Source organism: Emydura macquarii, unplaced genomic scaffold (genome assembly GCF_026122565.2).
Source record: "Emydura macquarii macquarii isolate MOO-44397 ecotype Brisbane River unplaced genomic scaffold, CSIRO-AGI_Emac_v2 contig_2676, whole genome shotgun sequence".
Taxonomy (NCBI): Eukaryota; Metazoa; Chordata; order Testudines; family Chelidae; genus Emydura; species Emydura macquarii.
Window position 1 is genome coordinate 41083567 of NW_027132813.1, and position 23903 is coordinate 41107469.

The following is a 23903-nucleotide window of genomic DNA, read 5'->3' on the forward strand; positions in this document are numbered from 1 at the left end:
TGGCTGGGGAGCGGGGGCAAGGGGGGGGGGGCTTCACCAAAGGCAAACAACATATAGGAACAGAAATCAGTCCTGCATCTCATTGCAGAACCTGGTTTTCAAAGCTTCCCTAATGCAAAGCGCTCCGCGGCTAGCTCTCAGCATAGTGCTGGCATCTGGCTGCTCGTAACTGGCGGCGAGTCTTTCTGCCTCCACAGCCCAACCCTGGGGGAACCTCTCACCCTTCGCTTCACACACGTTATGAAGAACACAGCAAGCAGATATCACAGAAGGGACGTTCTTCTCAGTCATGTCCAGCCTAGTGAGGAGACTCCTCCATCTACCCTTTAAACGCCCAAAGGTACATTCTACAACCATTCTGCAACTGCTTAACCTCATATTAAAACACTCCTTGTCACTGTCAAGGTGCCCGGTGTACGGCTTCATTAGCCAAGGGAGCAAGGGATAAGCAGGATCCCCCAGGATCACTATGGGCATTTCCACACCCCCAATGTCAATTTTTTGGACAGGGAAGAAAATGCCCACCTGCATCTTCGAGAACAGCCCTGAGTTATGAAATACAGGAGCGTCATGCACCTTCCCAGACCACCCCACATTGATGTCTGTGAAACAACCCCTGTGATCCACAAGCCCCTGCATGACCATGGAAAATTACCCCTTACAGTTTATGTACTTGGTTGCTAGGTGGGCTGGCGCTAAGATGGGGATGTGCGTCCCATCAATGGCCCCCCTCCCCACAGTTTGAGAAACCCACTGTGGCAAACCCCTCCACTATGTCATGCACATTTCCCAAAGTCACTAGCCTTCATAGAAGAAGTCTATTTATGGCACTGCACACTTGAATCACGGCAGCTCCCACTGTACATTTACTGACTCCAAATTGATTCCCAACCGAGCGGTAACAGTCGGGGATTGCAATGGTGACTCTCTTCTCCACCATCAGAGCTTGTCTCAAGCGAGTGTTCATGCACGTCAGGGACGGTGCCAGCTCAGAGCACAGTTCGAGGAACGTTGCCTTTCGCATCCGGAAGTTTTGCAGCCCCTGATCATCATCCCAAAGCTGCATAATGATGCAGTCCCACCAGTCTGTGCTTGTTTCCTTACACTAGAACCTGTGCTCCATGGACTGCAGATGACACGTTACAGCCTGCAGCAATCGGGAATTGTTCTGCTCGATGTCTTCTAGCAGGGCAGCCTCGGTGGCATTGGTGTTGTCTCTGCTTCGGCTTCTTGCTCTATTTCTAAAATAATCGATGATAAGCCGCAATGTATTTGTCACGCTCACAATTATAGTGCAGAGTTGAGCTGGCTCCATGTCTCTGCAGCAATGGCGATCGTGGGGAGTAAAAAACAGCACAAAAATACTTTTCCTGTTTGTTTGAGGGTGGTGAGAAGGGTGGGGGAAGCAGCACTGCATCTTGGGACGATGACACTCATCCCAAAAGCCACCATGGCTAGTTGCACTGTGGGATAGCTACCCACATTGCACTGCTTTCCAATTCAAATTAAGGCTGGTCAGTGTGAATGCAAGAGACCAGCGCAAAGAGCATAGTGTGAACACTCTGCTGCGATTTCTAAAAATCGGCTGCTGAAAGTCAAATTAAACAAAGTCAACTTCCTGTGGCAGTGTAGATATAGCCTTAGAAATGCCATCCTAACTATTATGAAATGCATGTTTTTTTTCAGGTGAGGGATTACATCAGTATAATAATTCAGTTAGTTATTAAAACCAAACCTTCTGCTATATACCCACACCAATATTTTATAGCTGTACAGAAAAAAGACCCATGTAGAACAGTTACGTTTCTCATTTGCCCATTGTCGTACAACACTCTCTTTTTGGAGCTCTCTGCATGGGACCTCAGACATTTTGAGGATTACAGAAAATGTTGGTTGTAGAGAGTTACACTCTTGTGGGATTAAATGTAATAGGGGGAAAAATATAGTAACCGTATGTTAGAGAGCCAGAAAGAGTGTGACCTCAAAATGGGGTATCTAATAATAGCTGCCATCAGGAATCAATTATAACTCTTTCTAGAACTGGACCATATCATTCTGTGGTAAATTGTGTGAAACTGACAGCATTGATTGGAACTGGTTTCCTTACTAAATGATAGGTCGGATCTATGAGTTAAGCCCCAGGACAGTTTTTCATGCTATTTCTGTATGAATGAGCATCCTTCTGTAGCTGTAGCTAAGGCTGTGATTTTTTGTCCTGTTCTTTTTTAGGAAAAGTCCTGAGGAAATATGGCAAAAATCATGGGAATGTATTAAGAAAACACCATATAGTGGGCACGTTTAACAACCAACATTTTTATTTTTCCATTTTGAAAATAAAATGAAAAGTACCAGTGATGTTAGAGCAGTCTGAATTTAAAAGTTACCTTATTATCATGCTAATCTATCTATTTTATCTTGGAAACCTCGCAATCCTTTATGGAAGTAAAGCTGTCAGAGAGTTCACACGTCTGGTTCTGCTCAGTCTACTGATCGCTCTTTATCTGTAAGTCAAAGTTTCATTTTGCCGTTTTCAAGGCTCTCTGTGACGTTAATGTGGCTGTTACCATCCCCGCCACCCATTCACTCACAAGATTTACCCAAATATCAAATGTTAGGGATGTTCTTGTTATAAACAAGAAAATAATGTAATCTATGACAACAATCTGGCCCTCACCCATTAATTAATAACCTGCTCCACAATTCTTAACAAAGCAAAATAACTGCAGAAACAGGCATCTACAGTTCTTGTCACCAGTGCAGAGGCCTTGGGCAGGCTGACAAGTCAAAAGTTCAGGGCACAGTATTCATGAATACCACTCCTTTGGGCCTCTCTTAGGCATAGTGGGCTAATATACATGCAAATAATGACCAAAAGTGGCTGGGAACTGTTTAAGGGAAAGAGAAGCCTACATGGCATCCCACTGCAACCAGAAAAGCCCTCCTGGTGAATGCTGTGTGGATATGTGGATCAGGTTATGCGGGAGGCATGGCTGGGCAAGACCAAAGGAGACTCTCTACACAGTATCAGCCCACAGCAAACTCACGTGACATGTGGATGTGGTCCGTACTAGCTCCCATGGGATCACATTCTGTGCACTGTTGGAGTGGGGAGTTTGGCCCAGAGACAGGGGGGAGACCATAATATGATAGCACTTGTGCTTCTGTGAATACTCTGAAATCTCCATATTTGGAGGGCCATGTCCTCACTCCCAACATAGCCATGTCAGCGTGGCCTCTCCCTAACCTCATGATGCGTCAAGGACTCCAGTAATCTCCAGACACTTGACTCCCCTTGCAGATTTGCTGACCCCACCCTGCCAACCATGAACATTTCAATATTACCACACATATAGTTCTGTATTTCTGGAGAGCCCGGTGCCTGTTGGCACCAATCCTGCTGATCACCAAGAAATAAAAATAGCGATCATGCAGGGGGTCAGAATGAAACTACATAATTTATACACTGTCTGCCCTACCACTCAAACTACTGCAAATTCCCAGGCCACAGTCAGCGTTGCGGCTAATACCAGTAATAACCATTTTCTTAGCTCTAATTTTTTTTAAAAAGATAAAAATACTTGGTTTGGGACGGCGTTTTGTTTTTATTGGAATCAGTGAAAGCAAAGCCAGAATCTCATGCTTTCTAAAAATAGCACTATGTGCTATGCTGCAGGCCGTCCGTTGTGCTGAGAATAGCAGCTGCCACCATGCTGATTAATGCTGTACGTTCTTTGGAGCCCTTTCACTTCTGCTTTTAGACAGTGAGGTTGCTGTGTAATGGTAATAGTGTTTGTTTCTTTTATTTAACACCCAGGCAAACAATTTAGCCATAGTTTTTCTGTCCCTACCGTAATTTGAATAAACAGCTTGTGATTGGTAACGCCCCTAAAGTGTAGTTTGATTTGCCTGAGTGCTGTAGGCATCTAACAGAGCACACCAGCTGTGTTGCCGAATGGACTAGGTACAATAGCACTTATGATGTGGCAGGCACAGTGGTGGGCTGCAGTGAAAGAGTTAATGTTGGCCGCACTGTTGGTGCAAAATCAGAGATTACATGCAGCTTTCTTGGGAATGATGCACTCGTGCAGAGACTCTAATGCTAGGGTGTAGGGTGGTGGGCAGAAATGTAGGAGCCCATGTTGGGTATGTACCTCAACAGGCCCTGTAGGGGTTAATGTGGCCCTGAGAGACCCTTTAATATTCTTGGCAGCACATGTGTGTGTGCATGTGTGTGTGAGAGAGCGAGAGAGAGAGCCAGACTTAATTGATCATGAAGCCCAGCTGGGCAGAAGCAGTCTGGTTAGTATAAAGCCAGGAAGTTGAGAGCAGAAGAAGACTGCAGAGAGGAAGGCTATAGTGACTCTCTAAGAACAGCGTGATAGGTAAGAGGAAACCCGTGAGGATAATAAGTCCTCGGAACCTAGCCTGGAAAGAAGGGTCAACCTACAGAAGTTATGGGGAAGAACCCCAGGGAAGCAGCAGCAGAGGTGGGGTTGCCTGGTATATTTCAATGCTGGTGTAGAAGAAGGGCTGGAGAGAGGAACTGATGCGAGAGCATGGTGGACTGGGCAGCATGGAGAAATTTGTGTGCTGGGTAATGGAATGACAGGAATTACAAAAAATTGTGCAAGAGTTTCAGCAGACTCAGCAATGAGAGACACAGTACTTGTTATCCTGACAGCCAGCAGTTTTGATTGGCAAGCTGGTTGGAGGGGGACACAATTTTGGGGCAAAGGTCCTACGTCATCTGATTGGGCCATAGGGTGGCTGAGGCCAGATGATTGAGGAACTGGTGAGATCATGTACTCTATACTTAAGCAACTGTTACAACATCTCCCCAAGGTCACTAGGGTTGGGGAGTGGAGATAACAACCTACTATGTTAGAAGCAGCCAAAGGCGATCCAGGCACTCCTGCTGCAGATCCTAGAGAACCAAAAGAGGCAGTGGGAGACACAGTTGTATGTTCAATTGCAACTGGCAAGGCTGGCAGAGCACCAGCAGCAATATTTGCTTGGGAATCTGCAGAAAGAAATCACCAGAGATTGTGTTCCTTTAGGGAAGAGAAGGTATGTCTGGAGACCCAAAGGGCCAGAAATGGCAGGAGCAGAGTGGATGAGGTGTCAAGGAATAGATCAAGAAGCCAAGGGGGCCTAGAGAAAGAAGAAATGGGATATACTTGACAGGAGACAAGCCAAGACCCCAAAGACCTGGGAGAAGATAGTGTAGGAAAGAAAAGGAGGCAACAATAGACCGGGATTTATTGGAGAAAGAAGGCATAAAGGGATGTAAACAGGATGAGGGCCAGAGAAGTCCAGGATCTCAAGGAGGTGAGATCTTTTCCTGTGCCTAGGGAGAAGGTAAAAGCCTTAGGATGTGGGGGGACAAGGAATGGGCTAGCACGTTGTAAATAAAGTGCACAGTGGTGATCCTATGCAGAAGTATCTGAGGATTGTTTGCAGAGAGCAACTGGCTGAAGGAGGCTCACCCTGTGACAGCACCCCATCCGAAAACACCTGCTCATTTGAGTATGGTTAATCACATGCTCTTGTGTTTGCAGGATTGAGTCCTGAAGTGGCACTAGGAATATAGTCTTCTGATTAAATTCTCCAGTGGCTATCCTTTAGCAGGTTTGCTTTTGCAGGTGGAGAAGATCACAGTATGAGCTGGACTGAGCCTGTAGCTTCAACCCTGTGCATTGACACAGCTGAGCTACCTGATGAGGAGCTTTGTGACCCCCAAGTCCTGTTCCTCACCTGCTCCCCAATTACTGGGTGTGGGGATGGGGAGAACAGTGAAAGTTCCGGAAGCATTTTCATGCGGCAGTTTACTTCCCCTTGTACCAGATTGGCTCTGCTGCCTGGCATGTAGGGGGGTGGAGTCATGGCTGCGACTGTTCTATTCTCCACTGTTTGCAGCCCCTGCTTTTCCCAACATGCTCAGAGCTGCAATCCAGGCAGCCCTAACACAGCTTCCCCTTACATCCCTACCTGACCACCTTAGGGCTGGGGACAATACTGTTCTCTATGAACAGTTTAATTAGTCAGCCCACTTCTTCCCCCCACCCGCATCAGTAGAAAAATAATTTGCTTGAAGTGCTATTTCCTAAGTGATGGGAGATAATTAGATCCCACAAACCTAGAAAATAACACTAGAAGAAGAAAAGTATTTGATCTTCTGGGGGTGAACTACATACAGTGCAGAGAAAAGAAATTGAAAGCAATTGATCACTTCTTCCTAAAATTAGAGGAATGTAATTTGATGCTTAAACAATTAAATATTTCTTGTTTTAAGTAATGGAAGTCTGAATCCTAGACTTACCAGAAACATTGGTTAATTTCACAGTCTCCCTAACTGTAAAGATGGCGGGGTTTCCTTAGTGGTTCACATCTCCCTCCATGGCTCTGAGGGCTCGTTAAGCAATTAATGAGGTTGAAATTGCTTGGTTTAGAGGTCACAGCAGAAAATAAATGCTGTAATCCACTGCAAAAATCTTCTGCAGTTCATTGCAAATCTTTTACATATGTCAATAAACAAATACTAAGCTCAGGAGCAGTCTGGGGGGGAAGAATTGTTTCTACAAATATAGCAACCTTCTGGGCCTTTACTCCTGACTTCCCTAAAACTGTGAGGCCTGGTCTACACTTGCATATTAGATCTACCTAGCTGTATTGCTCAGGGCTGGGAAAATTTCACACCCCGAGTGACATACTTAGGGCCACCTAATCCCCACACAGCTAGGTGAAGAGAAGGATTCTACTGCCAACCTACCTTCTGCCTCTGCGGGAGGTGGATAACTACAGCAATGGAAAAGCCCCTTCTGCTGATAAAGGAAGCATCTACTCTACATGGTATTAGGGGCACGGTTGCAGTGGTGTAGCTCTGCTGCCGTAGCCACTGTAATGTAGACATAACCTGAGTCAAGGGGAGTAGACACTAACAGCTGAACTGTCCTGTGGCAGGAGAGAACCAGTGAGAAGACTGCTTGCAGGGAGGAAACCGTTGGTAGATTCCTCTCTCCAAGTTCCCCATAAGTGGCTCCAGTGGGGAGAAAGTGTTTATTGCTCTGAGCTGTTGCTCCATTCCTCCAACCCCAGGAGCTCCAGGAAACAGTCATGTGGGGGGAAGGAAACCTTCTGACTCTATGCCAGCTCTTGATCCCTGCTTCTTGGCGGTATGGCTCCAAGACTGCTGCCCTGGCAGGTGCTCTCTTGTCTGCTGCTCCTGTTTCTCTGCCTGACACCGGTCCTGCCCTGGCCTGTTCCCATTCAGCAATGGCCTCCCTATTTCCCACCCTCTCCACCTGCATGAATCCTGGGCAGGGGTCAAACTGGGAAAAAAGTCTAAGGGTGGTACTCTGCCAAGCTGTGCCCACCTGTGCTTCCCACCTGTGCTGAGGAATCACTGACAATAGACCGGGCAGATCTGTGAACCTACCTGCTTTCACACAATGAAATAGTTAACAATGTTGCCAATGAAACTGGCATCGTCAGTAATATCTTGCTGATATGAATGGGGCAAGCCACACCTCTCAGAGCTGTTGTTTATGTTCGGGCTGACACTGCTGCATTGGTTATGCTCAACGCACATTTCCGAGGTATTCTTTACAACCATAATGAGACTTATTGGGGTTTTCTAATGAAGGCTGAGATTCTGGACCAGCAAACGGCAGCTTGGGAATAGATACAGGCATGCTGTACCACTGCGTCCTGGCTCAATGCAAGTCTTGATCCAGATCCTGACGCCACACATTGCCCGCTGAGGTGTCCTTGGAAAATGGGAGATGATGCCAGGGAGAGAACCAGCTCCCTTTAGGGATGGATATGATCCAAGTGCAAAGACTCTGGTCCCATGTAAGGATCTTAGGAGGTGGTCCTCTCTTATAATGGTAGCCTCTCTGCTTTAGTCTTCTAGATCACTTACTGATCGATCCAGTATAGAGACTGATTGATTTAACTCATGGATTCAGGTTCTTTGAAGAATTAAGGTTTAATCTGGCACTGTTTTTTGCCTCTTCCCATAAATAAAGTGAAGGAGGCAGAACTGGAGTTGACTTTGGCTGTGACGAGGGTTACCCTACGTCTGGGTTTTCCTGGACATTTCCTCTTTTTTTTGATCCCCTGCCCTCTGTCTGGGCAGATTTTTCAGATGAAAAGAAATGTCTGGGATTTTTGCCAAGCACATCTTGTAGTTCAGAAAGAGCTGGGGCCGTGTCCCAAGTGGTTCCGCTGCTACAGCCATAGCTGCTGGATCGTGTCCACCCCAGACCCCAGCCTGGGGAGGGGGAGAGGCAGGGAAGCACTGATGGATGGATGGCATTCTGGCCCCGGCCTGTGCCAGCTGCCCTGCCCCTGTGACAGGGAATGACACTGACTCCCCCCACTCTGAGAATGAGCCCACAGGTACCCCCTCCAACACCTCTCAACTACCCTCCCAGTATACACACACACCCCTCCAGCGCCACCCAAATACCTCCTACAGTGCCCCCAAATGCCCCCTCCCAATACACATGCCCCTCCAGCATCCCCCAACAGTACTTCCCCCCACCAACTCCCTCTCCTCCCCAGTCCCTCTCCGGCCATGTCCTCTTTTTGTGAACCTGAAAAGAGAAGGAAATGATGTGCCTTCCTGAAGCGGAAAACAAAATCACTTGGCCAAAAAAAAAAAAAAAAGAAAAGAGAATGCAGAAATAAAGAAGCCTGCAACCTGCTGAGGCTGGGTGTAAGATCCCTTTTGGGTTTACATGGCTACGTCTTCACTGATGGCGGCAAATTTGCTGCTGTCAGATGGATTTCTCTGGATCGACTGAGCGGTCAGTGAAGACCCACTCAGTCGATCCAGAAATCGACGTACTAAGACCACCTTCTCAAGTGGCGTATCTCTGTGTCGATGGTAACGCGGTTCATGTCGGCACAATGCAGTGAAGATGGCACGCAGAAGAGAAGCAGAGAAGTCAACGGGAGTTACGCCAGTTTTTTGCATAGCTTGCGTAACTCCGGTTGACTGCTGCCGAATCTCAGAGGTAAGTGTAGACAAGCCCTATGAGTCAAAGGGTGAAAGCCTTCCCAGGAACGCAGCCTAAGAAAAATATCAAATCAGACAGAAGAAAAACATCTAGTGTGTATGTTTGAGTAACACCAGCATGCCGGATATTGGGCTGCTGGGTAGATGAATAACTTTAGAAGGGAAATGGAGTCATCCGGACCTTTACCAAAGATTCTGATCAATATATACCATACACTGTTGTATTAATTTGGATGGAATAAAGGGGCTAACAGCTTAAAGGTGTTAACATAACTCAGTTACTGTACAACATTAAACAGTGTTAAATAAGATTCAAGGTTTGATACACAGAGATTTTAGCTTGCTTATTACTATGGCAAACACACCATTAAACATCATTTTAACCTCTTTATTAAAGACACAGAAAAGATAGACAAACAATTAAAGAATTTCAAATGTAAAATATTTAGTGAGACTTAAATGTTAACAACCTCCTTGGTCCCTTTCCCTTTAGCTGGAAAGAATCTTTAGAAGGAAAAAAAAATCCCTTTTTAGATTTTTAACAGTCCTTTAGATCAGTGTTTCTCAAATGGTGTTCCACGGAACCCCAGAGTTCCGCGGGCTGAGTTCAAGGGTTCTATGAAGATGCGGAACCGCACCGCCGAATTTTAAAAAAATTGGGTGCCGCCGAACAGCTGATGGTAATAACTTTAGATGGTATGAAACATGGTAATAACTGTTCTTTTGGAGAAAAAAAAAGAAGTTAGTAGAGATGGGGTAGAGCTGTTGTTGCTGTTGTTAAAGTCTAATCCTGTTTCCTGAAAAACAAGACAAACACACAAAAGGGGAGAGAAAAGAACAGCAAGGAGTGAAAATGCATCTTTTCTCTGTGTTGTTAACCCAAAGAGTCAGGGCTGGTCTACACTTAAAATTGACAGTGGCACAGCTGTATCGGTACAGCTGTGCCTCTGTAAAAGCACTCATGTAGCTGCATTATGTCGATGGGAGAGAGCTCTCCTGCTGACATAATAAAACCACCTAAATGAGCAGCAGTAGCTATGTAGGCGGAAGAGTGTCTGTCCACAGAAGTGCTTATGCTGACAAAACTTATGTTGCTCAGAGAGGTGGTTTTTTTCACACCTATGAATGACAAACATTTTGCTGGAATTAAGTGCTAGTGTAGACAAGGCCTTGGTCTATACTACAACCATGTTGGTATAACTGCATCACTGGGTGTGGAAAATCCCCACCCCTCAATGATGCAGTTATACCAATCAAGCTCCTGGTGCAGAAGCACTGTCAACAGGAAGGCTTCTTTCATCGACATAGTTACTGCCTCTCCGGGAGAAGCTCGCCCATTGGTGCAGGTAGCATCTTCACTAAGCACTACAGCAGAGTAGCTGCACTGGTGCAGCTGAGCCACTGCAGTGCTATAAGTGTAGGTGAGCCGTTAATTGCAACCTCATTGTTGGAGAAACACAGGCATGGCACACTCCAAGAGCTGACAAACTCATACCAGCATTGGACTGCTTATGGCATTGCTTTTAGCTGCCTTTTTCTAGTCACAGGCTTACAGCTGTGTTGCAAAATGTGAAGTCTTGGATGGATAAGCTGGACTCTTATTAGACAAAAGGAAAAAAGAAAGAAATAGGAAAGAGAAAAAATAAGGTAGGAGAGAAAAAGGACAGGAAGAAAAAGACAAAGTCTCAAATCCCAGGTGGTGTTTGGGTTTTAGTCACTGGAGGTGGTGATGTCATTTGGCTCCTTCTCTCTGGCCCAGGTGGGGCAGGACATTTTTCAGAATAGGATTTCAGGAAACAGTGGGGTGGTAGCCATGAGGGTGAAGCTTGCTCTAGTAGCCAATTTTTTTCTCCAAAGTCTTTTTGTATAAGGACCCATGAAGGGAGTGGCGGGTGGAATAGCCCATCCCCTCATTATTTTTTTCCACCAAATGGGGCGTAGTTTCCGATACAGCAATTTTAGTTCACTAATTTATGGTTCCACACTATTCTCATTTACCAAGCATAATCTTAATAGTCCCTGAGGGCTAGTCTACACTAGAAGAATTACAGCTGTGCAATTGCCACTCTAGCACATCTGATGAAGACGCTCTATGCCAACTGGAGAGAGCTCTTCTGTCAGCATAATTACTCCACCTCAGTGAGAGGCGTTACCTATACTGGTGGGAGAGCATCTCCCGCCGACATAGAGCTGTCCACACCGGCACTTAGTTTGGTGTAACTTGCATCACTTGAGGTGGCTTTTTCACACCCTGAGTGACATAAGTTATATTCACATGAGCATCAGTGTAGACCTGCCCTGAATTGTTTTAGGAGGCTTTTTTGTTTGAACTAAGTCAGTCTTTCTATCTTCTTTTTGTACTTTTTTCCATTAACATTTGTTGTTATAAGTTATTGTGACATCTTATGGACTTACTTACTTTATACAGTTGAACTCAAAATTAGAGTAAATTTGTAGACCCAATCATTATAGCAAAACTGCCAGAATACTTAATGGTTTTATACCTGGACCTTGTCTAAACTATGTTTCTCCCTGCTGACTGTTTTTAAACACCTTTATTAACAAACATATCCCAGCACTTTGAGACCCTTGGATGGAAGGTACCATAGAAAGCTAAAGCATTATTAGCTATTTATTATGAAGTTGTTAACCCATTCATATTAAAGGGGTGAAAACAATATGAACAGAACATTCCAAGAGGTCTCGAGCCATAATAGAGCAAGTCTTTCTGCTACTTATTACGAACTGTAACCGAGCTAAGGCCCAAGGTTCATGTGTCACAAATTTAGTCAGATCTTTGTAAAAATTTGAGTGACATCTGAGCCAGCTAGAGAGCCCTAGAGGCCAAAGCCTTTGTATTGGATGAAATTCCTCTGTGTTGAGAAGGGACTTCGGCAATATGTAAGCCTTTGATTGCACGGAGCAGGGGAGAGCTACAGACTCAGTGGCCACTCATTGGCCATTTCAATTAGTATTTAAAAGCAAGTGGAGCCCTGGCCCTTAGTGCTTACAATTTAAATAGACAAAGGGTGGGTGGGGGAAACAAAGGCACCAGGAGCAGAAGTGACTGGCCGAAGCTCATGGAGCAGGAAGAGAACCCACTAAACTACAGTGCTTCTCAGTGAAAGGGCATTCCATGGCGGTGGTCTTTGGTTCAGGGCAGAAGGCACCCATCGGGGTGAACCAGGGCTGGGGCCTAAATGCAGATCCAGAAGTCCCGTCACATTGTGTAAGTCGGGCAGAAGGCAGCAGCAGCTAACTCCAGCTGTAGTAAGTGTTTTGTGGGGGTGGTGCAACTGCTTACGCTTACATTCACTGAAACCTGAAGGGACATTGCTGTCATTTGAAATCTAGGAAATTTAAAATAAATGAGGTTAATGTATTTTCAGCTACTATATTTGCCCACATCATGGGCTTTCAACGACTGTGCCTTCACAATCCCTTCCCTGCCCGTTTTTTTACGTTTTTCTCTTCCCTGTTGCTGGTGAAAGACCGGATGGACATCCGGAAAAACTGACTAATTGACTCAATATAGGAAATTGGGAAACTGGCTATGCACTAAGTGCCATGAAGGGCATGATGCAAAGAACAGGAAAATGATGGTTTCTTCTAATCCTAGTCAGGTGTAGTCATCGGGTGTAACAGTCGCTAATGAAGTTTCAGATAATGTGTGTGGTGCTTTTTTTTTTTTTTTAACTGTGTGCCTTTAAAAACGTGTGTGATAACCAATCCCAAAGGCAAATTATAGCCCTCTTCCATCAACAATAACAACTACTTATTTTAAAAATCAGATCGCTTCTGACATCAGGAGAGGGTGCTTTCTCATTAAACTAGACAAGTTGTGCTTACTGCCAAAAATGTACAGATACAAACTTACTGTAAGTCAGTCTTGGTAAAACCCAATGAATCAGCACTATAACAGAGCTAATAACAGGGAAAGTTGTTCGTAGGATCCTTTTGCCCAACATTAAACAGTGACATGGTACACTGTCTAGTTCATTGTTGTAGTAGAGTCATACGCCCTCAACTTGAATATGAACATGCAGTCAAATTTCTTTGGATCAGTGTTTAATTTAAAGGAATTTTTTTCTGCTTGGCAGCATTTTACTGCATTTGGGCTTTTGATAGATCTGCTTTCTACAGTATTGCAAAGAAAACCTATAAATAAACACACACTTCTGCATTTCCCTGTTCTAATCTTTGTCCGTAAGAGGAAATAGGCTTGTTTTCATGTGACTAACAGGCAGAGGAACTTACAAAAAGCGACACAGCTGTTGAAAGGACAACCCACAAGAGCCTTTATTGTCAAACAAGTTGTAACTGCCAGCGCTGTCGGTATTGAAAAAGTAATTGGCTTGAACATGGAGCGAGAACCACAGCGACTAAGAGAAGGCTACTTGGTTAAGAAGGTAGGTTGGCAATTCTAAACAGGCAATGGGCGAGTGTTAGGGCTGACACCTATCGAGCAGATTGGGACGCTTAATTTTGCTTTTTATTTGTTTAATGTTTTCTGTATTATTTTTAATGAAAAATGCAAATAAGTGATCAACCAGTTCTCCAAGCAGGGCATTAAAATTAATACAGCTTTACTTACTTGTAGCTATACACTGAGTAGCAATTGTATCTTCTTAGTCTACTGTAAAGTAAGGCAAACATATTTTCTGTGTATTCCTGGTGCACCCTAAGGTTAAATGTTTTTCAGGGAAAGTGGGCTCCTTTGTTACAAAGAAAAAAATGTAGTGAAATGGACACACCTCACTGAGCCCAAGTAAATGGGCTTCATGTGGGAGGCTTTGTGGGAAGCTGGTGGGACAGGACCCACTCCCCACCCCAGCCTGCAGGCAGGGTGTGGGGCCGAAGGGACAGCAACTGGTCTGAAATAGCAGCTGCTGCACCTCGGAGCAGGGATTCTTGGCTCCAGGATGCACATCATAAGAGCACACCTCTGTTGAAGTGCCCTCTTGAGATCAGTCTAGTGTAAAGCAATTTAGTTAAGCAACTGTGACCCCCTGAGAAATGCTGGCCCGAGGATCTCTGCCCTTTGGAGCATCTCGGCACCACAGGTCTGGAGCTTCAACCCAGGAGAAGAAGGAGGGTCCAGAGCCCCTCATCTCTGTGGGACCAGAGCTCTGCTCCTGGTGAACTGAGCTGCCAGAGTGCTTCTTCTCTATCTCCCACCCCGGCTCTTTCATTTATGCTGTAAATGTAAGAAAGGAAATACATAAAGCAACCTTGAAGTGGCATTGCTGAAATCCTAAGGAGGCAGGGGGCCAGGTTCATTACTGGCAGGACCAGCCTGCCATCCCCTTGGCACAAAGTGTAGACTGAGCTGCCCGTAATCCTACTGATTTCAACTGCCTTCTCCTTGATGGCTGCCTCTCCAGCACAATGGTGTTACCCACCCCCAGCATGGAGCTCCCTTATGCAGGAGACAGAGCATTCTCCGGGGCTGCTCCAGCACAGTAACTCCTTCCCCACTACCTCAAACCTCCCTGCTTTCCTTCAGAAGCTACTATGGCGACAGGAGGGCTTGGAGCTGGCCAATGCAGCAACTAAACAGGTGGGGCCAGCTGGGGAAGGGGTGGGAGCCGGGCACCTGGGAAATGTGCTGATTCCATAGAACTCCCAAGGAGTTTCCACAGGTGAAGAGTTTAGCTGCCCTCTCCAAGTGGAAGACAGAAGCGGTACTTCTGCTTGCATAAGGGAGCTTCATGCTTCATGCTGGGGGTGGGTAATACCATTGTGCTGGAGAGGCGGAGCTGGGCCTCAAGGAGAAGGCAGTTGAAATCAGTAGGACTTGTGCTGTATCCTAAAGACAACCGGTGAGGGATCTACTGTGCATCCCATGACAGAGGACCTGCAGCCAGAGAAATCATAGCACTGGTTCATTCCTGATTTAACTTTGGGACAGCAAGCACCTGTTTCATCTCGGACTCCCCTCTATGATCCTTTTCAGTTGTGGCTTTTCAATAATGCTTTCCTGAAAAGCGAGAGCAAATGTCTGTCCTCCCAAAGGCACAGGTGTGTCATTCACATCCACAACTAAATGGAGGGTGTGTTCAACTTATCCTCCCTTAGGCTCCTCACCTCACTCCTTGCTATCAGCTGTCAATACTGTTGTGGGTTGTATGTAAGCTGGCATGGCCCCATTGATTTCAGTGCTGGTTTACACCAGCTGAGTACGTGGCCCTGTATCTTTAAATTTGGTAGGATAGAAGTGAAATTTTGTGGGTTCTACCATGTCAGCAGTGGAGAACAATCATTTTCTAGCCATTCAGTGCTACAAATGTCAAAGAAAGAAGAAGTTCTATTTGGAGGAAGTTGCAGGAAATGACTATATGAACTGTATTTCAAGCCGCTATTCATCTTGCAGGCGTATTTGGGAAACAACCATCTTAGCTGTGATCTTTGCGTAATTGAAAGTATTCTCTTTAGTTTCAAGAGACTGTGGGCCAAACCCTGCTTGCTAGTCTCACCTGAGCAGTCCCAGGCAAGGAGAATTTCGTTTTTCCTGTGTTTGTTGCCTATGGACATGTCTGCTATTCTTACTCAGACTCAATAGCTTGCTGTGCAATTAGCTCCATTGTGTAAGAGGGGCAGATTTTGGTTCTTGAGAAGCACTATGGTCATTTGCTTACAAGTAAAAGTACTGGGGTTGAGACCACATTGAAGGTATGACAATGGACAAAAAGCCACTCAAAATCAGGGATCTTAACTCTGCACCCTAATTTGACTCTGATTTATTCCACATCAGAAAAATCAGCCATCAGGTCAACTTGGCTATTTGCACAATCACTAAATTCTCACCACTTATTTATATTAGCCAGGATGTGGTGGTCTAGTTTGTTCTTTTTTTTTGGTAGATCTCTGGGGAGCCTGGGCTGAGAAGAGCAGCCCATACAAGGGCAATTTTTTGAGCAAGAGCTGTCAATTCCAGGAACATGTTGCTTGCTCTGCAGAGTACTGTACGTGGAAGAAAGTCCCCTTGTCAGTAGGCACAGAAAGTCCCAGGATAATGAGCTCTCCCTCCACTGTGGAACTTCATGGCTGATTCAGAGTACGACAAGCTTTCTGGGGGTTTGGGTGGGAGGGGAGAGGGAGGATGTTCTGCCTGAATGCTTTGTTTTAAAAAAAAAATTCTTGTCCAATCCACTGTGACAGACACACAGCATTGAAATGAGGCAGCACGCTGTGCAGCCGTCAAATCTTACAAATCCAAACGCACCCTCCACGTGGCAGGGTGGGCTCTCTGCCTGCTTTGCACAGCTCAGGTGGCGCAAAACGAGTGGAAGCCTCCCCTGAGAGTTCCTCACGGCGTGGGTGTGATCTATGTCTCGGGGCCGATTGGTGGCAGTGAATCAAGCTCTGCCGCAGGGTCAGACTGCATGTAACAAGCTGTATTTTCCTTTTCTGGGAGGCTAACGCCTATTTTTTCAAAAGCGGCTTGTGATTTCATGCACTACATTTTTGGGTTTCCACCTTTAGCTCTTCAGTGGGAGCTGCAGGTGCTCAGCCCTTCTGAAAATCAGACCCTGGGTGTCTCAAGTTTGGTGCCTAGAGACTCAGGGCATCTATACTCAGTGGTCACTTCAGAAAATGTGGCCAGTTATCCATATCTGCCGGACGACGTATCCTGCTTATGCAACAATAATAGGTGCCTACAAAATTCCAGGGTTGATTTTGAAGTCCATAGAGCACCTGATCCTGCATCCTGGGAATCAGCGAGAGTTTTGCCATTGATGTCAATGTACATAGGACCGGGGCCTCAGTAAACATCCAAACTTCTAGTTACAAATCACACATCATCTTTGTGTGTCAGTAATGGGAAGTAGAGCTTTAAAAGCTGAAATAAAACCCTAAAGACAAGTATTCCTCCTCTTTTAATAAGGTCAGATGAAATTTCCTTTTCCTGTGATCGTTTGGATATAACAAAAGTGACAAAACATTGCTAACTGTTAAACCATATGGGTGGGGCCTGGCTGTCTGAATAATTCATGTGTGTTTCTGTGCAAACCACAGTGTAACAATTTTGAAACTTGGGTGTCTTGAGTCCAGCACCTAAACCCAATTTAGGTAAATGATTTTTCAGAGATGCTCAGCACCTGCACACTCCATCAACTTCTTTGGGTAGTCTGTGTGCTCAGTATCTCTGAAAATCCATCCACAGAGGGCTTCGTCCTGCAAGGTGCTAAAACACCCTTACCTCTCACTGCCTTGAATGGGAGCTGAGAGGCCTTAGCAATTTGTATTATTAGCTGTCTTACTGTAGCACCCAGGTGCCCTAGTCATGGACCAGGACCCCATTGTGCTGTGTGCTGTACAAACCCAAAGCAAAAAGATGGCTCTTGCCCCAAGGAGCCTCAAGCCTTCCTTTCAGTGCCTAAACTGTAAACCAGCCGAGTGTGGAAATTTTGAGCATTGTTCAAAGCATTGCAAAAAACAGCATCTGAAGAAAAGCATTGGTCTGTGTGATAAAGACTCACAGATACAGGGGAAAAAAATGCAGGATGGCTTGTATGATGTAATTTTGGAGACGTGTGTTAAGAGGGATAAAAGGGAGGAGGAAATATTGATGGTAGAAAGAGAACAATTCACTGATTTTAAATGGAGAGAGAGGGATGGGCATTATGATAGATCTGCCTTGGAAGGACACATGAAAATGTCTTTTTCGAGCAGGTCAAATCTTTATTGGAGAAAATGTATCTTGAAGTGTAATATAATTGGCTGATTTGCTCTAATGCAGGGAAGCATGTTTAACAGCTGGAAGCCAATGTGGGTAGTTCTTCTAGAAGATGGAATTGAATTCTATAAAAAGAAGATTGACAACAGTCCCAAAGGAATGATCCCCCTGAAAGGAAGCTCTATTAACAGCCCATGTCAGGATTTTGGCAGAAGGATGGTAAGTATTTTTTACAGCCACTGAATAATATAGGCAGGTAGATAGATACACACAGAACTTGGTCATCAGTAGATCTCAAAGCACTTTACAGTCTTTATCCTCACCACCCCGCTGTGAGGTAGGGCGGTGCTGTTATTCCTGTTGTCAGGGGCACTGGAACAATTTTTATAGTGGGGGTGCTGAGAGCCATTGAACCAAACGGTAAATCTTGTATATAATGGAAACCACTTCAAGCCAGGGGCTGCAACAATGCCCCCCAGCACTCCTACTTCCAGCACCTATGCCCATTGTACAAATGGGGAATTGAGGCACAGAGAGGCTAAGTGACTTGTCCAAGGTCACACAGAAAGTCTGTGGTGGAGCAGGGAATTGAACTCCGGTCTACCAAGGCCTAGGCTAGTGTTCTAACCACTGGGCCCTCCTTCCTCTGCAAATGCCAAAGGATGGCAGACAAAATGTTTAACCATATTCCCTTGGGCAGTAACATATTACAAGGCTCTATTACTTTGGCTGTGATTTTGTCAGATCTCAGAAGTTAGCTAAGCAGGGTTGGGCCTGCTCAGTATTTGAATGGGAGACTTCAGAGGAAAATGGAGGATGCTGCAAGAAGGAACGCTGGTAATTCAGTTAGTGGAGGACTGAATGTGTACTGAAGGGGTGCTGAAACATAGGTTACATCTACACTACAAGATGAGGTGTGATTCCCCCGCTTGTGTGCATGTACAAGCCCACCTGAAACCGGTGGGCATGCACTCTGCTCAGCTGTGCCCCTGCTGCTGCTACCTGTGCTACCATGGCAACACTGCTATTTATGCTTGCAGTAGCTTGATGTGTGTACAAGCAGGGCAATCACCCCCCCACCCCAACTTGTAAGTAGATGTAGCCTTATGGTGAAAAGGCCACTCTGCTGCTGGAGCTGTCGTCTCTCTGATTAAATGTGAAACAAGTCTCCACTAGCTATCAAATACCTTAAGGGGCTCTTTTAAGAGCAGGCGTATTATCAATTATTTCTTGCTAACGAGACATGGCTGACACACCAGCTACCTGAAACAGAAGGGAGAAAAAGTGGTTTTTCTTCATGGGTAGGTATGATTTGAGTGCCCATGAGAAGCAATGGTTGTGACCTCTCCACCTTCCAGTATAATTATTTGAGAAGGCAGCTTTTCTGCTAACTGCTTGTTCCCAAAGTTTTGCCATGCGTGCAGTATGGGTTAGCGACAGACTGAATTTTCAGTTGGCTTCAACTGGACCACCTGGCTTTTCAAATAGTGGAGAAAGCCAAACAGTCTGAAAATGTAATAATTGGTTAAGCATATTACTAGAGAACAGAATGGGAGCATTAGAAAAGATCTAAATTGATCAATAAACATCAGATAAGAGAAAATAATGGATCCTCGCATCTTTGGCTTTTTACTTAGTTAGTTCTGCTGCTTTGAATCTGTGTTTTGGATAAGCTACTAACATGTTTCCATTGGCACAACTCCACATCCCCTACCAGGAGGCAGTGTCAAGGTGAGTGATAGCTCACAGGGGAAACTGGATTCATGCCCAGATGCTAGCATGCCATGCTAAAAGCTACATTTTTTAAAGAGGCATTCAACTGAAGTTCAGGCACCCTGCAATGCTACTTGAAAGTCAGATCAAATTAGTTTCAATCTGTGGCTGTCACACAAACAGAAACGAATAAGCTGCACTTTGTAGGCATTTCCCTTGCAAACGTGAAGCTACTGTAGATAGAGGCTAATCACAGGGACAGAGGATGTATTCTTTACAGCACCTGCAGAAATCGCAGAAAGGTTAAGCAATTTAGAACGACCAAAGGCTTGTCTACACTACGCAGCAGTGCAGACTACAGAGATGTGAACTGCAGAGTGCGCCAAAGTGTTGCGATCTAACTGTCCTGTGCGGATGCTGCTGGTGTGAACTAAAAGGTACCTAGTTTGTGTTAACATAATGCTGTTTGAAAGAGGACTATGATGATGTGAAATAGGTACCTCTAAGTTTGTGCCAGCAGCATCTACATGAGGTAGTTAGATTGTGACAATTTGGAGCACTCTGAAATTCACATCCCTTTAGTTCACACCGCTGGATAGTGCAGACATAGTCTAAGTGTTCTCTCCTGCTTTGGGGACATAGTTTACAGAATGAATGGTGTGTTTGGGGCCACATCCAAAGGCCACTGAAGTCAAAGGGAATCTTTCCACTGACTTCCATGGGCTTTGGATCAGGCCCTCAGTGATAGAGTGACCAGATACCAAGTGGGAAAAATCGGGATAAAGGGCAAGGAGGTAATAGGCACCCATATAAGAAAAAGCCCTGAATATCAGGGCTGTCCCTATAAAATCAGGACATCTGGTCACCCTATTCAGTGATAGAAAGCATTTTGCATAGATTTCATCAGCCATGTCCAGAAAGCTTGATTCCTGATATTTGCGTGGATGGCACCTGAGGTTTTTACTCAATTTGTTTCTTAGTCCTTCCTCAGTCCAGTTGCTGAGGGTTTGCCTGAGGGAGAATGGAAGAAAAATTAATGAGGATTTAGGACATTGCACAGCCTGCTGAAGTCAGTGGGATTCTTTCCATTGACTTCAGTGATCTGTAGATCACATTAAGTCCAAAGCAGACTGCAAAGAGTTACAAAGGGATCTCACAAAACTGGGTGACGGGGCAACAAAATGGCAGATGAAATTCAATGTTGGTAAACGCAAAGTAAGGCACACTGGAAAACGTTATCCCAACTATACATATAAAATGATGGGGTCTAAATTAGCTGTTACCACTCAAGAAAGAGATCTTGGAGTTTGGATAGTTCAGTGAAAACATCCACTCAATGTGCAGCAGCTGTCAAAAAAACTAACAGAATGTAGGGAATCATTAGGAAAGGGATAGATAATAAGACAGAAAATATCTTTATAAAACCTTGATATGCCCACATCTTGAATACTGCGTGCAGATTTGGTTAACCCATCTTAAAAAAGATATATTGGAATTGGAAAAGGTACAGAAAAGGGCAACAAAAATTATTTGGGATATGGAACAACTTCAATATGAGGAGAGATTAATAAGACTGGGACTTTTCAGCTTGGAAAAGGGACTGCTTAGGGGAGATATGATAGAGGTCTATAAAATCATGACTGGTGTGGAAAAGTAAATAAGGAAGTGTTATTTACTCCTTCTCATAACACAAGAACTAGGAGTCACCAAATGAAATTAATAGGCAGCAGGTTTAAAACAAACAAAAGGAAGTATTTCTTCACACAACGCACAGTCAACCTGTGGAACGCTTTGCCAGAGGATGTTGTGAAGGCTAAGACTATAATGAGGTTGAAAAAAGAACTAGATAAGTTTATGGAGGATAGGCTAATAGCCATGGATGGGCAGGAATGCAAAACCATGCTCTGAAGTGTCCCTAGTCTCTGTTTGCCAGATGCTGGGAGTGGGCGACGGGGGAAGGATCATGTGATATTCTGTTCTGTTCATTCCCTCTGAAGCGCCTGGCATTGGCCACAGTCTGAAGACAGGATACTGGGCTAGATGGACCATTGGTCTGACCCAGTATGGCCATTCTTAAGTTCTTATTCAAATAGCTAAATAAATAAAGAGCCAGATTTTAAATCCTTTACTCACACGAGCAGTCTTACTGAGCTCAGTGGGACTATTCTTGTAAGTAGCTGCATACCAAAAGGATCAAAAGTTAATCGTCTGGCTATAGACATTTAGTTCTCAAAATGCAACATTTGGGGAACATACATTTTGTAGCCTTATTATCCATAAAAAAATTGGAATATCCCTGAGTTTCCCCTCCAATATTTCATCCTTTGCCTAATTCCAACAGGCTACCACATTTATATTTTCAATGTGAAACATCCTGCACAGTGGCTGATGATTTAGCTTGCATCCACTCTCTTCATACAGCTGATATTTTAGGTGATTTTTAAAAATACTTTGGGCGATACAGGAACACCCAAACTGCTGTAAGTAATGGACTGTGTTTATTCTGATTCCCAACTTATACCAACTTCAAGTCAAGTTCTACTCATTAGAGCCCAATTCAGGACAACACATAAGCATGTGCTTAAGTTTATGCAGGTGCTTATGTCCCAGGGAATTCTAATCAGGCTGTCCTGCATATACATGCTTTCCTGAATCAAGGCCTAGATGAAATCCATTGATTAGCTTCAGTAGCTCAGCGACACACTTAATTTTTTTTTCAATGTATTGAGTCTTTATTAGCGTTTGCCAACATGTGAAAGGAAAAATATGCCCTGAAGGGGTTTTACAATGTGCTTTGAGATTTTCTACCATTTTATTTATTGGGAACATTGATCAGAATAAATATTTAAATTGATCAATCAAACAATCCACTCTTGAGTTTTTTCAAACTGACGTTATTACCTCTACCTAGCTCTGCTTTAAGGAGATTTAGTCTCCCTTTGAAGTGATACCTAAGTAATTATACATTTAGTAACAGTATTAAAAAATTAGTCCTACATTTTCCTAAAGGCAAATAAAAGTCTAGGGCAAAAACTGCTTTTGCTGTTACTGAGCTATTCAGGGTGGGGGATGTGAAATGAGGCTGGCTGTGTAGAAGGTCCCTGAGCCAATCCTGCCTGCACAGTCTCGGGGAAATGATGTTCTGTTGCCCATCTTTACGCTCCTTTCAAAAGGCACCGTATTTCTTCTGCTATTAGTTCCTGATAACAGCACACAATATTGGACCTAATAATTCCTTACGCCAGCAAACTGTGGGCCTGATCCAAAGTGCTCTGAAGCAAATGGGAATTTTATCATTTATGTCAATGTGCTTGAGATAAGGCCCTATGTCTCTTGGGGCTGTGGTGTGTGGGTGGGCATGTTAGACAAACCCTCCATCTTGTACTCAAAGGAGTACTAGTCTGGAATCTTGGAATTATATGTGCACCGGGTGGTGGGGAAGGATTTCTGTTCTGTCTCCCACCCTGCAAACCAATAGCAGTTCTTCAACAGACAGGTTTTTCCCCTTAAGATTTACTGTACAAATTTACTGTATAAATGTTGAGGCTGGGTTTTTCAGTGGAGTTGAAAGGAGTTAGTTTCCCAGCACTCATTGTAAGTCAATAGGAGTTGGGTGATTAACTCTCTTGGGCACAATTGACCATCCTAACTTGAATTAGCATTAGCACCTTACTAGTTATTTCACTACTACATAACATAACATGGCTCTGGTAAGAATGTCAGGAACGCTCAGTCTGTAACAATACAAGGAACTGATTACTCGCACTGTCCACTTAGCTATCCCTTCAGAGCTTTTCTGGTTTCATTGTATGTTCAGGACACTATATTTAGCTCCTGCTAATGTAGGCTGTACAGTTTGTTGATGCTGGTGTAATTGTAACCCACGGATTGCATAAAGATACATTTAAAATCCTTATTCTTGTTATAGTTTGTCTTCAAGCTCACCACAGCCAAACAGCAGGACCATTTTTTCCAAGCCTCCTACCTTGAGGAGAGAGATGCCTGGGTGCGGGATATCAGGAAGGCAATTCAGTGCATCGCGGGAGGCCAAAGGTTCGCCAGAAAATCCACCAGAAAGTCCATCAGGCTGCCTGAAACAATCAATCTCAGGTCTGGTATAACGCCTCCCTTCCCCCATTTCCTTCCTTCAGCAGGGAATAGAGAGTTGAGCCAGGTAACGTAACATCAACATGAGTTCTTTAGCACCATGGAAGGGATCCACTACCATGTAGGCAAGGCTGGTCTTCTCCTGACCCCTGACCAGCAACTGTAATGTGCAAGGCCACCTCCTACGCAATCAGGCTCATTTCTAAATCATAATGAGACTAAAACATAAGCACAGTAGCCACTGAAACATAAGTAACATGCACATGTGGCATCCCAAAGCAATGCTAAAACCTTTCCAGGGAATAGGATGCATGGCAAGTAGCTCTATTTTAGATGCTGCAACGCAAGAATCAATGCTGATTTCAAATGAAATGAATTACA

General features: G+C 44.6%; 1 protein-coding gene across 2 annotated transcripts in view; it reads left to right on the forward strand.

Moving 5' to 3' along the window:
- The first annotated feature begins 4298 nt into the window (after positions 1–4298).
- Positions 4299–23903, forward strand: part of PLEK (pleckstrin) — a 31307-nt gene continuing 11702 nt past the window's right edge. The window contains exons 1-3 of one of the 2 annotated variants that reach the window (XM_067564658.1): positions 4299–4382; positions 17766–17921; positions 23344–23525. In XM_067564658.1, coding sequence (XP_067420759.1) covers positions 17772–17921; positions 23344–23525 — 332 coding nt within the window. In that variant the 5' untranslated portion in view covers positions 4299–4382; positions 17766–17771. Of the gene's footprint in view, positions 4383–13272; positions 13432–17765; positions 17922–23343; positions 23526–23903 lie in introns of those variants that run through there. The other variant, XM_067564657.1, reaches the window with a different exon arrangement.